General features: G+C 43.0%; 1 protein-coding gene across 4 annotated transcripts in view; it reads right to left on the bottom strand.

Annotated features, from left to right (window-relative positions):
- Window positions 1–297: 297 nt before the first annotated feature.
- The window catches only part of LOC139346283 (death-associated protein kinase 2), a 40592-nt gene continuing 24267 nt past the window's right edge, over window positions 298–16622 (bottom strand). For all 4 annotated transcript variants that reach the window (XM_070985287.1, XM_070985288.1, XM_070985289.1 and 1 more), the window contains exons 9-12: window positions 5259–5304; window positions 5057–5146; window positions 3731–3814; window positions 298–1881 (exon numbers count right to left, since the gene is read on the bottom strand). In XM_070985287.1, coding sequence (XP_070841388.1) covers window positions 1801–1881; window positions 3731–3814; window positions 5057–5146; window positions 5259–5304 — 301 coding nt within the window. In that variant the 3' untranslated portion in view covers window positions 298–1800. The remainder of the gene's footprint in view (window positions 1882–3730; window positions 3815–5056; window positions 5147–5258; window positions 5305–16622) is intronic.

Genomic DNA, 16622 nt, shown 5'->3' with positions numbered 1-16622 from the left:
GGGCAAGAAAGACCAATTGTTAACAGCTGAATAACAACAGCAGTCATGGAAGACTTGGACATACAATTTGTTTTCCATTTTATGTACAGTTTTACCTAGTGCTGTCAAAAATATCGCATTATTAATGTGTTAACGCAAATCAATTTTAATGGCGTCATTTTTTTTACATCATGAGATTAACGTTCTTCGTGACCAGGCCCGGAGTGGCTAATCGGTAGGACTGGGACTATACCCGGTGGGCCGGTCTGATGTTTGGGCCGCGAGGGCCGGTGTTCATTTTGTTTTTTTTGTTTTTTTGGCCGGTGTTCAGTCATGGCACTGGGTTGATCATGTATTCTGCTACCTCTGTTCCTTTGCCACCTCTGCCTCCATTGGCAGCGCTTTTTTCTTTCTTTCTTTCTTTCTTGTTTTTTTTTTTTTTTTTTTTTTTCCCAGATGCACCCTGATGTAACACGTCCGTGCACTCGGCCAGTGGTGTTTGAAAGATGGAAAATAGGAAGAGCAAGGGTGGCGTGGAAAAGGCAAGAATTAAAAAGAGGAAAGCTCTGGAAACAGACGTAGCCAAATGTGCTACATTTGGCAACGTTTTCAATAAAACGAGCTCACGGTTGGAAACGACAAATGATTACAATGAAATGGGCACGACAAGATGCTGAACTTTGCAAACCACCGTTCGAGTTAATTAATTATCATGTTATCATGTGTAGCGTTGTGGCATATAACGTTATTTAAATTACAGTATGATGCAACGCCACATAACTGGGAAACTTTGTCTTGTAGCCCCTCAGAGTCAGAAGCAAGATCCAGCACCAAGCACCAGCCATGAGCCCACAAGTCCAGAGTGGGCATTCCCAGAATGCAGGCCTACTTATGGTTCCTAAAGTCTCCAAAAGCAGAACAGGAGCCAGAGCATTTAGCTATCAAGCTCCTCTCTTCTGGAACCATCTTCCAGTCTTTGTCTGGGAGGCAGACATTGTCTCTACATTTAAGATTAGGCTTAAAACTTTCCTTTTTGATAAAGCTTATAGTTAGGGCTGGCTCAGGCTTGTCCTGGAACAGCCCCTAGTTATGCTGCTATAGCATTAGACAGTTGGGGGACCTCCAAAGCTACACCGAGCTCCTCTGTCCTTCTCTCCCTCTCCATCTGCACGTTTTCATGTCCTGCCACGGGATGTTACTAACTTAGCTCCTTCCCTGGAGTCTCTGTGCTTTGTTGTCTCGCAGGTTCCCGTGGATAGTGGCTGAATTTGGATTGTGGATTACAGCTGTGTCTCCTGCCTGACATCCACTGCAAGTACTACTACCACTGTTATTACATCCACTGTCATTGTTACTGTGTCACTGTTTCTAACTATCTCTGTCTGTCTGTCTGTCTGTCTGTCTGTCTGTCTGTCTGTCTGTCTGTCTGTCTGTCTGTCTGTCTGTCTGACTGCATGTCTGTCCATCTCTCTCTGTCTGTCTCACTCTCTCTCACACAACCGGTCGAGGCAGATGGCGCCCACCCAGAGCCTGGTTCTGCCTGAGGTTTCTGCCTGTTAAAAGGAAGTTTTTCCTTGCCGCTGTCGCCAAGTGCTTGCTCATGAGGGAATTGTTGGGTCTCTGTGGATAAAAGAGCTCAGCCTGTACTAGCTCTATATGGAAAGTGTCCTGAGACAACTTTTGTTGTGATTTGGCGCTATACAAATAAAATTGAACTGAATTGAATAAGGCAGCGTGCATTGATATGAAGTGATCTTCTCCAGCCAGGACCTCTCTGCTCTGCTGTACATCCTGGACTCATCTGCCTTCCTCTGGTCAGCTCTATGAACTGCTGCTGAGTCTTCGGCGCAGCAGTGAGGCAGGCTTGCTTTCGGTGTCCTCTGCGTCACTTTCACATTGTCTCTGGAGAAATGGATTAGTACAGTTGCATTCTAATCTGATGCACACTTTTGGGACACATATATATTTGTACAACTATATCTTGTTAAGTTTACAATGTGCATTTGAACAAGACCATCAGAACTCTGTGCTCATCTTGCACAGGAATTCAACTTTCAAAATAAACCTTTTAATACAGGAAGTCTTTGTTCTTGTTTTGCTCCATCCATGACTTAGCTATCATATTCTCCTTTCGCACCGGTTTTAATCCAGAAATATTATCAAAAAACATACCACAAATACTGTAACTAACCTGGGCACCATGCTGCAGTCAAAAACTGTAAGTAGAAAAATACATTACCAAGTTGGTGTTCATCATTCCGTTGCTTTAAACAAGATTATTTGTAACTTTGTGTTTTTCAACCCTTTCACTTCACTACTAATTACCTAGTATTTTTTTTTATTTTTTTTTTTAAATATGGTAATACTGGGGCTGCACGGTGGCGCAGCAGGTAGTGCGCGTGCCTCACAGCAAGAAGGTTGCCGGTTCGATCCCCGGGTCAGGCGGGGCCTTTCTGTGTGAAGTTTGCATGTTCTTCCCGTGCATGCGTGGGTTCTCTCCGGGTACTCCGGCTTCCTCCCACAGACCAAAAACATGCTCATTAGGTTAATTGATGACTCTAAATTGTCCGTAGGTGTGAGTGTGAATGGTTGTTTATCCTTACATGTGGCCCTGCAATCGGCTGGCGACCGGTTCAGGGTGTACCCCGCCTCTCGCCCATTGTAGCTGGGATAGGCTCCAGCCCCCCGCAACACCGAAAGGGATAGGCGGTATAGATAATGGATGGATGGATGGTAATACTGGACGTAGTAATTTTCTTTAAATGGAACAGATACAGCATTGTGTACAATGCAGCATGATATCACGTGCTTACAATAAAATTTGACAGTATTAGGTGATATATATTTTAGTTTATACGACTATGTCAGGGGGGTTCTACATAGAACTTTTGCCTTCAGTCGAGCTGGGCTGGATTCCTTTCCAATGTAACTTAATTTGAAAATTATCTTTCTGTTTCTGACTGGCAAATGCCTGCATTGGTTCATGTCATGTGTTGCAAGTAGATATGTAATGTCCACTGGGAAGCAGGAAGAGAGAGGATGGCCAACACGCTGCATTAGCCTGGCAAGCTAATGGTAAATAATGGATGAAATAAATGATATGGGGAAGGCCATTACATTGTGAAATTATGAGCTTGTTTACACTGTTTATGTAGAGTGTTGAAATTTTAATAATATTCTGACATTCAGAAGCAATAAACAAACAAAAAGGGGTATGGGTAAGGGTCTGTGTAATTGAGACACTTATTATAATATTTGACACTGTGTCAGAGAGATTTTGATACAAGTCCATCCATCCATCCATCCATCCATTTTCTATGCCGCTTATCCCTTTCGGGGTCGCGGGGGGGCTGGAGCCTATCTCGGCTGTCAATGGGCGAGAGGCGGGGTACACCCTGGACCGGTCGCCAGCCGATCGCAGGGCACATACACACACCATTCACACTCACACCTAGGGGCAATTTAGATTCACCAATCAACCTAATGAGCATGTTTTTGGTCTGTGGGAGGAAGCCGGAGTACCCGGAGAGAACCCATCGAACTTGCGACCTTCTTGCTGTGAGGCACGCGCACTACCTGCTGCGCCACCGTGCAGCCCTTGATACAAGTCTCAGCTCCCTATGCATTAAGCAGTGTTTTGCATTAATAACTGCGACAATTTAACAATTAAAGTAGATTTATTTCTGTGAGAAAAAAGAAAAAAAATGTTTTCATACTCAATATGAAAGTTGAGTGAGATAAGTGGTCTCACCTGTACTAGATCTGGATCTGAGCTGCCCTTCAGCAGTTTCAACTGGACCAGCCGATTACACATCCACACCATGTTATAGGACATCTAGGAGGGGCAGGGGGTGAAGAAAGAATGTTTTACTCACAATGCAACCAACCAGAATTTCTAGTTTATTTTGTGAACAGGATGTGTTATACAAACATATATTTTTACCTTCACTCTCAGTTAGATGCTTAATCCTAGATTACTTCAAGACTTGTACCTGTTACCAATTTCCTTCCAGCAGGTCAGATTAAGTCTCAATGAATACATTAACCTTAGTGCTCATAGTCCATTGTTTCTCTCTCAAACCCTCTGTTTGTGCCAAATAAGTCCAGGTGTGTGTTTTTTAGCATGGACCAGACCAGAGCTTTCTTTCTCTTTTCACTCAGGCTTCTCTATGCTGGACCACCAGCTATTCTATGACCTCTCACTCCCCTGGCTGTCAGTGCCTCATTCCAGATGTTAAGGATCTGGATCTTCGTCCTTCAGGAGATTCAGCCCCTCCTGTTCTCTCTCTCCCTTGTGTGCACATTATTCTTGTCTCTCTCTTCCTCTGTGTGTTTCTTTCCTTTCTCCTATCTGCGTGAAAGGAGGTTGTATGACTGAAGTCTGTATGGCAACACCTGAAGTTGCTCAATGTCTGCCTGAATCCATTCTTCATGTATGTTTACAGTCTATCTGAAATTTTGTCATGACTGTCCATATACACATTTTTTGTTAATCTAGTTTGTATACATAACATTCTGTCCATCCTGGCAGAGAGATCCCTCCTCTTTTGCTCTTCCCGAGGTTTCTTCTGGATTTTCTCCATTAAAGGTTTTTTTGTGGGGGAAGGGTTTTCCTTCCAAATCAGGGGGTTAAACGTCATGAGGGAAATAATTTTTGATACTGGGCTATATAAAAAAAATTGACCTGATTGCAGAGACTCTGGCTTGGTTGTGCATTCTGACAAAGACAACTGACTATATTTACAGAGAGGAACAAGGTTCCCTTGTCCTTGTACTATTGGCTCCTACTGGTTGGTTGGGCCACCTGCACAGTAAATGTTACACCCCCTGTGGAACTGGGGAAAGTCTGACCCACCCATATGTTATACCCGTTGAAGCCAATTGATGAAACGTGTTCGCATGCAGTTCAGCAATCCAACAAACACTTCATCTGAAACATACTGACAACTGACAACTTTAGCAGTGACCGTCTCTAGTTTAAGTCTGGCCTGACCTTTGTTGCATGATGTTTCTTATCTCTTCCCTCATCTGTCTACTGCCTGCTCTCTGATAAAAGTATGAAATTTGCAAAACTCACCTTCCATTTCCTTCTGGCGTTGAATTTCTTAAAGTTCTTCATATTGATTGAGGATCGATTCCTATTGGCCATCTCTTTGCGTGTGATGGGCTGCAACAGCAACATTTGTGTTCAGTTACATGCAATAGCATCTGGCAGCAAGATGCAGTAAATAACTAAAGCAGGTCTGTGGGCCTTAAAATGGTAGAAGACTTGTAGTAACCTTAATCCATGGATGAAGCAGACACTCCTCAGCTGTTAGTCTTTCACTGTAATGTAAATCAACACAGAAGTAATGACACTAGATCAGCAGAGTAGCTTTTTTAAATTACATATCACATCAGGCAGCTTGTTGCATTGAGATGGAAAATAATGTTATTGGTTGTTATTACATGAAAGTGTGTTTGCCAGAGTAAGTACAGCTCATAATCCTCTGTATCTGCACCACCACAAGCTATTTGTTTTACAGACCAACCCCAAAAAAACACAGACACAACCAGAACTACACATAATACAGCCTGTGGGGTTTCTGGTTTCTGAGGAACTGAATCAGAAGCACACTCATTTAAACATACTTTACCTCCTCCTAATTTGAAGCTTGAATCTAAGGCCACTCCCCTCAACATTCACTTTTGGCAGTAAAGACACTGTCAGTGCTTTCATGTGCCTTCTGAAATTTATTGGTATCTGCCCTCCCCAATACATGATAAAATCACTGTAGTAGATATCAAACATTCTCCTGTACTGCTAGGTACTGTTGGGACCGCACCACACAAACAAACAAAGCCAGGCCTGTGTACATGCAGGCATGTATACTCACAAAGGCCTACATGCAGATTCCAAAGCCTGATAACAAACTTAGAACAGAGAAATAACACCAGAATCCCACCATGCTTTGCAAATCACACATAACAGCCAGATTTGGCCTGAAACAAAAATCTTGGCTTACCATTGGATGCGACCCACCAGGACTCTATAGAACTCCCACAACGCAGCCATGATGCCATCAAGGATAATCGCACCTCATCTTTCCATTGCAGTATGAATCGCGACAGGAGACACCCAGTACTAATCAAACATTTGTATTTTAAGAAACCTAGGCAACAGTTCTTTAACTCGCCCTGTATTTGCTGAACCCAGTGGATTGCTCAGCATATTATACTGGTAGCACCCTGCACCGTCAGGCTTTGTTGTGTTTTGTGTTAGTTTTCTGCCTCCGCGGTAAAGCCGCTAAACTGCATTTTATCAGATGAAAGACCAGTGCCACAACTGACAGAATCTGAGCAGAGATCACTTGATCACTCTCTCTCTTTTACAAACCCACACACAAGTATACGTTTACGTGCCTTTATAGGCACACACACACACCTAAGGGTGCAGATAGCAGTTGTACAATTCGGTGTCGTTCACCATCATCTTGTGCTCAGAGGCCTGCAACACGTCCTCCATTGTGCTTCTCATCTCTGCGTCAAGCCTCGCGGTCTTGAAACTCCCATTGATGTAGCCACTGACGTGGCCATGCCCGCCATCTTGTCTTCTCTCTCTCCCTCTCCCCTTAGAGGCTCTCTCTCTCTGTATCTCTCTCTCACCCACTAAATGCTATTGCACATTTAAAGAGCAGTTGCCTGTGATTATTTGTGCATATGTATTGTGGTAACAGCTGGTTGTAAATGTCAGTGTTTGGATTCAACCCTTCACTTTTCATATGATAAGTATAAAACGTGTTTTAAACATTGACATTTTAAGTGAACAACCCCTTTTGCGACCGTATCCAATGTTTGTTTATTGTTCCCAAATCCCAGGGTGGTGCTTCTTTTATTATTAAGTCATATTTATTTTATTAACATTAAGGAAGTTATTGGTATCAATTGCTATCCTGAATATTTGCTAATAACCAAACCTGCTCCGACCAAACCCCAAAAGTACACCATTGTATTCAAAAGTGCACTCACAGCATCACCCATATCTCAGTCTCCATTATATTCTGCAGTACACTTACAGTCACAAAAAAATAAAATGCATCGCAACAAGAATATATAAAAGATATGTAATTATAGTAATAAGGAATGCAAAGGTGGCCCATATGAGAACGGCTTCTGTGGGAAAGCACTCCAGGCTTTCATCATATGGAAGTGGGCAAGGTTTCAGTTCAATTCAATTCAATTCAATTCAATTCAATTCAATTCAAGTCAATATAGCTTTATTTGTCCCGCAAGGGGAAATTCCAATTTACAGTAGCACCAATAAAAGATAGAGTTAGGTAAAAAAAAACACAGCAAGTATATACAAAAGAGTGTAATAAAAATAGCATTATAAAAAATAAGCATTATATAAAAATAAGTGTTATCCAGTTATAAATTGTATTTGCGGACTGTTATGTACAGGATGAATTGCACAGATTATTGCACCAGTTATTGCCCAGATTATTGTACAGATAATTTACAGATAAATTACAGATAAATGCACAGATTATTGCACCAGTTATTGCCCGGATTATTGCACAGGTAATTTACAGATGACAGATAGATTATCAAAAGATTACTTTCAGCAGTTCTTGTTGTATAGTCTGACAGCTGCAGGAAGGAATGACTAAATGCAGTGGGTGTGTGTTGGAGGGGGTGGGAGTCATTGTCTGTCATGGAGGACAGCTTGGCTGTCATCCTCCTCTCCCCCACCTCCTCCACCTGTTCCAGAGGGCATCCCAGGACAGAGTTGGCCTTCCTGATGAGTCTGTCCAGCCTCTTCCTGTCAGCTGCTGTGATGCTGCTCCCCCAGCGGACTACTCCACAGAAAATGGCAGAGGCCCCAACAGAGTCATAGAAGGTCTTCAGGAGTGCCCCCCGCACCCCAAAAGACCTCAGCCTCCTGAGCAGATAGAGTCTGCTCTGTCTTTTTTTATAAAGTGCAGTGGTGTTATGAGTCCAGTCCAGCTTGTTGTTCAGATGAACACCCAGGTACTTATAAGATGTCACCATCTCAATGTCCCTTCCCTGGATGTTCACTGGTGATGGGGGAGAGTGCGGGCGCCAGCGGAAGTCCACAACCAACTCCTTGGTATTATCCGCATTAATCAGGAGGTGGTTCTGCTGACACCAGTCCACAAAATCCTGAATGAGTCCTCTATATGACCTATCGTCCCCATCCGTGATGAGGCCGACAATGGCAGAGTCATCAGAGAACTTCTGCAGGTGGCAGCTGGGTGACAGGTGGGAAAGGTCAGCTGTATAGAGGGTGAAGAGGAACAGTGCCAGCACCATTCCCTGGGGGGCCCCCACACTGCAGAGGACAGTCCCTGACACACAGTCCCGTGTCCTCACATACTGTGGGCGGTTGGAAAGGCAGTCCACTATCCAGCATGTGAGGTGTTGTTCCACTCCTGAAAGCTCCAGCATGTTTCTCAGGATGGCTGGCCTGATGGTGTTGAAAGCACTGCTGAGGTCCAGGAAAAAGACCCGAACAGAGCTCCCAGGTGACTCCAGGTGAGACAGGGCTCGATGGAGGAGGAAGATGAGGGCGTCGTCCACTCCGATGCCAGGCTGATACGCGAACGGCAGCGGGTCCACGGACGAGCTCACCAGGGGGCGCAGGTGGGCAAGGACCAGCTGCTCCAAGGCCTTCATGAGGTGCGATGTTAGTGCCACCGGCCTGTAGCAGCTAGGGTCCTTGGGATGTGGGGTCTTTGGCACAGGTACCGTGCAGTATGTCTTCCAGAGTCGCGGCACCCTTCCCAGCCTCAGACTCAGGTTGAACAGATGTCCAATGATCCCGCTCAGCTGATCAGAGCAGGATATGAGGAGTCTGGGACTAAGGCCATCCGGTCCTGCAGCCTTCCTGGTCTTTAACCTCCTCAGCTGATTTCTCACCTGGAGAGGTGTGAGAGACAAGTTGGAGCATGGGGGCTGAGTGTCTTGTGAAGTGGATGGGGGGCTGGGAGGAACAGTGGGGGGTGGCATTGGTGGCGGTGAGCTGATTACTGTGGTGGTGGTGGTGGTGGTGGTGGTGGGGAGCTTGGGCAGAGTGCTGGCAGATCAAAGAAGGGGTTGCTGAAGTGCTGGTACAGCTGGGGGAGGGGCAGATGCATCCTCAAACCTGCAGAAGTAGGTGTTTAGCTCATCTGCCCACTTTGAATCCCCAGCTGCCTGAGAGTTTGTCTTCTGGTGGCCGGAAATGGTTTTCAGGCCTCTCCAGACTCCCCTGGTGTTGTTCTCCTGTAGCTGTGCCTCCATTCTCCTGTATCTGTCCTTCCCCTCCCTGATTTTCCTTGTGAGCTCCCTCTGAACAGTTTTCAGCTTCTCTTTGTTTCCTGACTTGAAGGCCCTCTTCTTCTCCTTTAAAAGAGCCTTAATGTCAGGATTAATCCAGGGTTTGTTGTTTGAGTGACACCGTACAGTCCTGGTGGGTACAGTGTTCTCCACACAAAAGTTTATGTAGTCCGTGATGCTGTCTGTCAAGCTGTCGATGTCCTCCTCATGAGAGTTACTGAATATATCCCACACGGTTGTCTCGAAGCAGTCCTTTAGAGCCTCTTCAGCCTCGTCAGACCACCTTTTCACTCTGCGGGACACAGTTGGTTGCTTGTTAACAAGCAGCTTGTAGACAGGCAGGAGATGAACCAGGTTGTGATCAGTTCTTCCCAGAGGAGGGAGGGGTGAAGATTCGTATGCCTCCTTGGTGTTCATCTGAACTGGGTTGGAAAAAGATAGATGACTGTAGGGGTGTGGGAAACTTCTGGTTACCCATCAGTCACACTAACTGGCAGGATTCAGGGGATGCAATATTTATGGCTGACATTTTAAGACATCAGTTTTAAGGTCTTTGGGTATTGTGATGTTTTGGGGTCCACTCAGCTGTTTTCTTTTTTACCATGGTTATGTCTGTGCTGATCATCATTGATTTTGTGTGTGTACAATGTGTGAATATGCACTGTATATACTGTACAGATGCTGGTCATAAAATTAGAATATCATGGAAAAGTTGATTTTTTTCAGTAATTCCATTCAAAAAGTGAAACTTATATAATGTATACATTCATTTCACACAGACCGACATATTTCAAGTATTTACTTCTTTTAATATTGATGATTATACCCCAATTGAATATCTCAGAAAATTAGAATATTGTGGAAAAGGTCAATATTGAAGATATCTGGTGCCACACTCTAATCAGCTAATTAACTCAAAACACCTGCAAAGGCCTTTAAATGGTCTCTCAGTCTAGTTCTGTAAGCTACACAATCATGGGGAAAACTGCTGACCTGACAGTTGTCCAAAAGACGATCATCTTGCACAAGGAGGGCAAGTCCCAAAAGGTCATTGCTAAAGAGGCTGGATGTTCACAGAGCTCTGTGTCCAAGCACGTTAGTAGAAAGGCAAAGGGAAGGAAAAGATGTGGTAGAAAAAAGTGTACAAGCAATAGGGATAACCGCACCCTGGAGAGGATAGTGCGACAAAACCCATTCAAAACTGCGGGGGAGATTCACAAAGAGTGGACTGCAGCTGGAGTCAGTGCTTCAAGAACCACCACTCACAGACGTATGCAAGACATGGGTTTCAGCTGTCGCATTCCTTGTGTCAAGCCACTCTTGAACAAGAGACAGCGTCAGAAGCGTCTCACCTGGGCTAAAGACAAAAAGGACTGGACTGCTACTGAGTGGTCCAAAGTCGTGTTCTCAGATGAACGTAAATTTTGCATGTCCTTTGGTAATCAAGGTCCCAGAGTCTGGAGGATGAGAGGAGAGGCACAGAATCCATGTTGCCTGAGGTCGAGTGTCAAGTTTCCACAGTCAGTGATGGTTTGGGGTGCCATGTCATCTGGTGGTGTTGGTCCACTGTGTTTCCTTAGGTCCAAGGTCAGTGCAGCTGTCTATCAGGAAGTTTTGGAGCACTTCATGCTTCCTGCTGCTGACCAACTTTATGGAGATGCAGATTTCATTTTTCAACAGGACTTGGCACCTGCTCACAGTGCCAAAGCTACCAGTACTTGGTTTAAGGACCATGGTATCCCTGTTCTTGATTGGCCAGCAAACTCCCCTGACCTTAACCCCATAGAAAATCTATGGGGTATTGTGAAGAGGAAGATGCGAGATGCCAGACTCAACAACGCAGAAGAGCTGAAGGCCACCATCAAAGCAACCTGGGCTCTCATAACACCTGAGCAGTGCCACAGCCTGATCGACTCCATGCCACGCCGCATTGCAGCAGTAATTCAGGCAAAAGGAGCCCCAACTAAGTATTGCGTGCTGTACATGCTCATACTTTTCATGTTTATACTTTTCAGTTGGACAACATTTTTAGAAATCCTTTTTTTGTATCAGTTTTAAGTGATATTCTAGTTTTCTGAGATACTGAAATTTGGATTTTCATTAGTTGTAAGTTTAAAATCATCAAAATTAAACAAAAACTAAACATTTGAAATATATCAGTCTGTGTGTAATGGATGAATATAATATACAAGTTTAACTTTTTGAATGGAATTACTGAATTAAATCAACTTCTCCATGATATTCTAATTTTATGACCAGCACCTGTGTGTGTGACTACTGTGACGACCCCTCCTCTCTGCACCAGCTGCTCTTGTTCTCCTTGCTGCTGCTCTCTCCTCTGTCTGCAGGAGGGTCGTTAGTGGGATGGGCCACACCTGGGCCCGGTGTGCTCTTCCCCTTCAAATAGCTGCCTTAGCCTGCAGTCTCTCTCTTCTCATCCTGCCATCACCTGAACAGACAGCACCTCAGCAGCATGACACCTCTGTGAAGTTCTTTTTTGTTTCACACACATGCACACACGCACTCATACATGCGTTACACCACTGATCCACTGATCCCCAGACTTTCTCTTAGTTTGCTTGTGTTTTGTTAAATAAATTAAGTTCTTTAGCCCGCCACCTCGTGTCTGACTCCCTTTATGTTGCAGCCGTTGAGCCAGGCTGTAACACTGTTTAAGTGGACACGCAGGTTTTGGTTAGATTCACAACTGAGTGAGAAATGTTGTGCATTTTCTATAGTTAAATGTGAAACTTGTAATAATATAACATATTATATAATCCATGATAATAAATAATATTACAGCAGGATAAACAATTCTATCTATATAATCAAAGGATATTTCAACCTGCAGTAAGCTTAGCTGCTGGTGGCTTGCTTAAAACTGCAAAATTGAATGCAGAAAAAGAACAAGTGGAACAAGCTGTGTGCAGCATGCACACAGCTTTCCGTCAATCATCTGCATGTCAGCAAGCACAGAACTTCAATTTACTGACAGCATTAACATGGGTTTAACTGCATGCTCTTTTGGAACAGTTGTCTGGAGGAAATCTATCATTCCTGCTGCTTTGTGTATTTAATAATTAATATAGACATTATTATTCAATGCCATTAACAAAATAGGTAATATTTATTAATTTATTGCATTACAGAATGTGCAATTTAAAATGTAGGATTAAGTCAACATACATGAAGGTATTTTGTAATTTTGGACAGATCTATGTTCATATGCTACTCTGCCAACTAAAGTCATGCAATTTGTGGTTTTTACACTCTCTATAATGTTGATGGACCAATCTTGGAGGTACAATGTGGAAAAACATTCAGTTGGGGAGGTAGCAGTTAATCCATAGAGCTATTGCATATTTTTCATCAAGGAGTGGCTTTGTGGTTTCCTCTTGTTTGGTGTGAGCTTGGGGAGCTTGAAGAAGGGTCTACCGCTCTAACACTTGACCCCTCTCAAGAAGATGTTAAAACAAAAGGTTGAGGGGGCAAAACATTCATATATCCTTCTTACCAATAATTAAAACAGATCTATGTTCATATGCTGCTCTGCCAACTAAAGTCATGCAATTTGTGGTTTTTACACTCTCTATAATGTTGATGGACCAATCTTGGAGGCATAATGTGAAAAAAAAAACATTCAGTTGGGGAGGTAGCAGTTAATCCATAGAGCTATTGCATATTTTTCATCAAGGAGTGGCTTTGTGGTTTCCTCTTGTTTGGTGTGAGCTTGAGGAGCTTGAAGAGGGGTCTACCACTGTAACTAACACTTGACCCCTCTCAAGAAGATGTTAAAACAAAAGGTTGAGGGGGCAAAACATTCATATCCTTCTTACCAATAATTGTATATATTATATTATTATATTATATATTATAATATATTTCCCATATTCATGCCTGGAGGAATCTTGTAATATGATTTCAGACACTCCTGGAGTGGCCACTACAATTTGTTTACCTTGTTTACTCCAGTTGAGCATCTCATCTGCCTGCCTCACTCCTCATTAAAGTTGCTTTTGTGTATCACACATGCCTACGGGGACACTGTAGGTTAACGTAGCTAGTTCTTTAGCCAGTTGAATACACTTTACCTTCAGAGTTTCTAAATTATAATGTGTCAAGTGTCAACAGATGAATGCTAACAATAGATAGTTTCTAATTTTGCCTTGGTTTAGCTAACTAAAGTGAATAAGGGAGGAAAGCCCAGTTCAGTCAACCCAAACCACTGTGGTCACATTTTGGAAGACTGAAGCATAAGCCAAGCTACTACTTAAAGGCATAGACTACCCAAAAATCAAACTTTGTCAATTGTTTTCTTAGCTTGAAAACAGTCCCATAAAGGAGCCATATGTTGTTATTTTTTTTAACTTCTGAATTAATGCAAGAAATAAGCTTACACATTTGAGCCTATAGACATAGCCCTAACTTGTCCCTTCATTTTGGCCTTGGGACCAATACAGGACCTGTCATGTGGAATGTTGACGGACATGATGTCGAATGTTGATTTATTTTCTCAATTAGACTCTTTTCAAAGTAAGAAAACAACTGATAAATTTAGGTTATTAGGTGATCTATGCCTTAACTGTTAGTTAGGCACAAGCCTAGATGATGTATGGCAGTAACAAATCTGCCTCCCTCTCTGGCATGTTGATAGTGTCTTTGGTTCTGGTACAGTATTGTGTGGGTATGTGTCTCAGTGAAAATGATGTCTGCCGTTGTGTGTGTCTGGGAGGGTCTGACTTGCTAGCAGTTTTGCTCTGGAATACTTTGTTGGTGACCCCTAACTACAAAAGTTGCTGTACGTTATGTGCCCTATGAGCTAATGTAATAGATTTGATTTATCATCATCCACAGACTACAGAAATTACAAGACTTCAGAAGTTCACTGGAGCCTGAGCTGTACTGGGTTCCCTTTATACTGTAGTTGGTCCTCCCATCTCCCCCATCCACAATGCAGCCCACAACTTTTGTGCCATTGATAGACTGTATAAAACATGGACATAGTTTTCTTGATGCCACCCACAGGGTTCTACAGAGCCACTGTGAAGCTCACTGACAGTGGCTTGTTGGTGGTTGTTATGAAAGGCAAAAATAGCTATAGAGACCAAAACAATTTGTTTGTTCTAAGTTGTAAATATGTTTATTTCTGCTGTAAAGTTGGGCATTTTAATATGTCTATGAAGAGTTATGCACTTCTGGGGCCTAAAGTGGTCATTCAAGGAGCTGCAGGTTTTGGTACTTATGCTTTGGCTTCATTGTTCAGCCTTGGAGTTTTGTTTGGTGTCATGTCATCATTGAACTTAATGACGTCATGACTGTCATTGTTTAGTTACACTCTTGTGGGATGTTCTATGTGACAACTGCTGGGAGATCCCTTAAATATCTTGGAAGCTGAGACTTAAGTCAATTAATTACAGAATACCATGATGCATCTGTGAATGCAACTCTCATGAGACAGTGCGAGATCCAAAATTGGGGCAGCTGCTCAACTTCTGATTCGCACATATCTCCCCTTGGACATATAACTTTATTTTGTTTGCTGTAACATTCAAACTCAGAAACCAATATTAGACATCCTGGAACTATGGGGGTTTGGGGTTTTTGGTATTGTTTTTTGAGATTCTGGTGTCTTAGTTCTCTCTCTCTTCTGTGCAGGCTGGAGGTGTGGCTGGCGTATTTAGGGGCAGGCAGTGCAGCTGAATGGCATGCAGCAATTATCTATCTAAAAGAGCTTGGTCTGTACCAGCTCTATATGGAAAGTGTCCTGAGACAACTTCTGTTGTGATTTGGCGCTATACAAATAAAATTGAATTGAATTGAATTGAATCTCCACCAGTTTTAAGATCCACGTTTGTTGCTCCTGGTTTGTGACATCGTTTTGGTATCTTGTATTCAGCACATGAACTCTGTACCTTGTTTTGTCGTTCCTGGTGAGATTTTGCTGCAACGCAGCTGCTGCTTATTTCTGAGAGTGTTTTTGTATATTTAGATTCCAGCCTTGGCGTTTAAGTCATATCGTTACGTGGTCTACAGACCTAACAGGAATATCTGGAAGATTACATCAATGAATGCTTCAACAGAATCTAAACCATGAAAAAGGACAGCAAAAACGACACAAAAACAGCCAAAGCTAGCTTCATGCCAAACGGCAAGAAATCCCTTTCAGGTTCACTCTCCAAACCAGGTACAACACCATTAACATCCCTGAAAACACCATGCTGCACAGAGGTAAGTGACATACTCATCTAATTCTCAACATCACTGCAGTTTGGCATTCAGCACCATCATTCAGCAGAGACTAGCTGAGAAGCAATTATTCAGTTAAATAATTCTGATTTGGTCTGGTTGTCTAAAGGTGATTTGTTGAGTTGTCACTTTGATGGGGATATTGTAGTTTTGGCAGAATTGGCAGCCAAGACAGTATAGAGAGTCTACATGGTATTCCTTATAACAGGGCACTTCACTTATGTTAAGTGACCATCCTGCTTGTTGTTGTTGTTAACTAGTGTCTTGGGAGCTCATATATGCTATATGTAATGTAATATACAGTACTGTGCAAAAGGTTTAGGAAAAATGCTATAAACTAAGAATGCTTTAAAAAATTTAAGTGTTAATAATTTATTTTCATCAATTACAGTGTGAGACAGAGTGAACAGTAGAGAAATCTAAATCAAATCAATACTTGGTGTGACCACCCTTTGACTTCAAAACAACATCAATTCTTCTCAGTGCACTTGCACACAGTTTTTGAAGGAACTTGGCTGGCAGATTGTTCCAAGCATCTTGGAGAACCACAGATCTTCTGTAGATGCAAGCTTCCTCATATCCGTATGTCTCTTCATGTAATCTCAGACAGATTCAATGATGCTGAGATCAGGGCTCTCTGGGGGCCATCGCATCACTTCCAGGACGTCTTGTTCTTCACGCTCTGCCTCTTAATGACACTGGCTGTATGTTTGGGGTCACTGTCCTGCTGCAGAATAAATTTGGGGCCAATCATATGCCTCCCTGATGATATTGCATGATGGATAAGTATCTGCCTGTATTTCTCACAACATTAATCCTGACCAGATCTCCAACTCCATTTGCAGCTCCAAACTTGCAAGGAACCTCCACCATGCTTCACTGTTGCCTGCAGACACTCATTATTGTACCGCTCTCCAGCCCTTCAGTGAACAAACAGCCTTCTGCTACAGCCAAATAATTCAAATTTTGACTCATCAGTCCAGAGCACCAGCTCCATTTTTCTGTACCCCAATTCCTATGTTTTTGTGTATTGTTGAGTTGCTTAGCCTTGTTTCCATGTCGTACGTATGGCTTTTTGG

The sequence above is a fragment of the Chaetodon trifascialis genome, chromosome 17, assembly GCF_039877785.1.
Source record: "Chaetodon trifascialis isolate fChaTrf1 chromosome 17, fChaTrf1.hap1, whole genome shotgun sequence".
In the NCBI taxonomy this organism is placed as follows: Eukaryota; Metazoa; Chordata; class Actinopteri; order Chaetodontiformes; family Chaetodontidae; genus Chaetodon; species Chaetodon trifascialis.
Note: the sequence above shows the minus strand (reverse complement) of the source record. Positions and strands in the feature narration are given on the sequence as shown.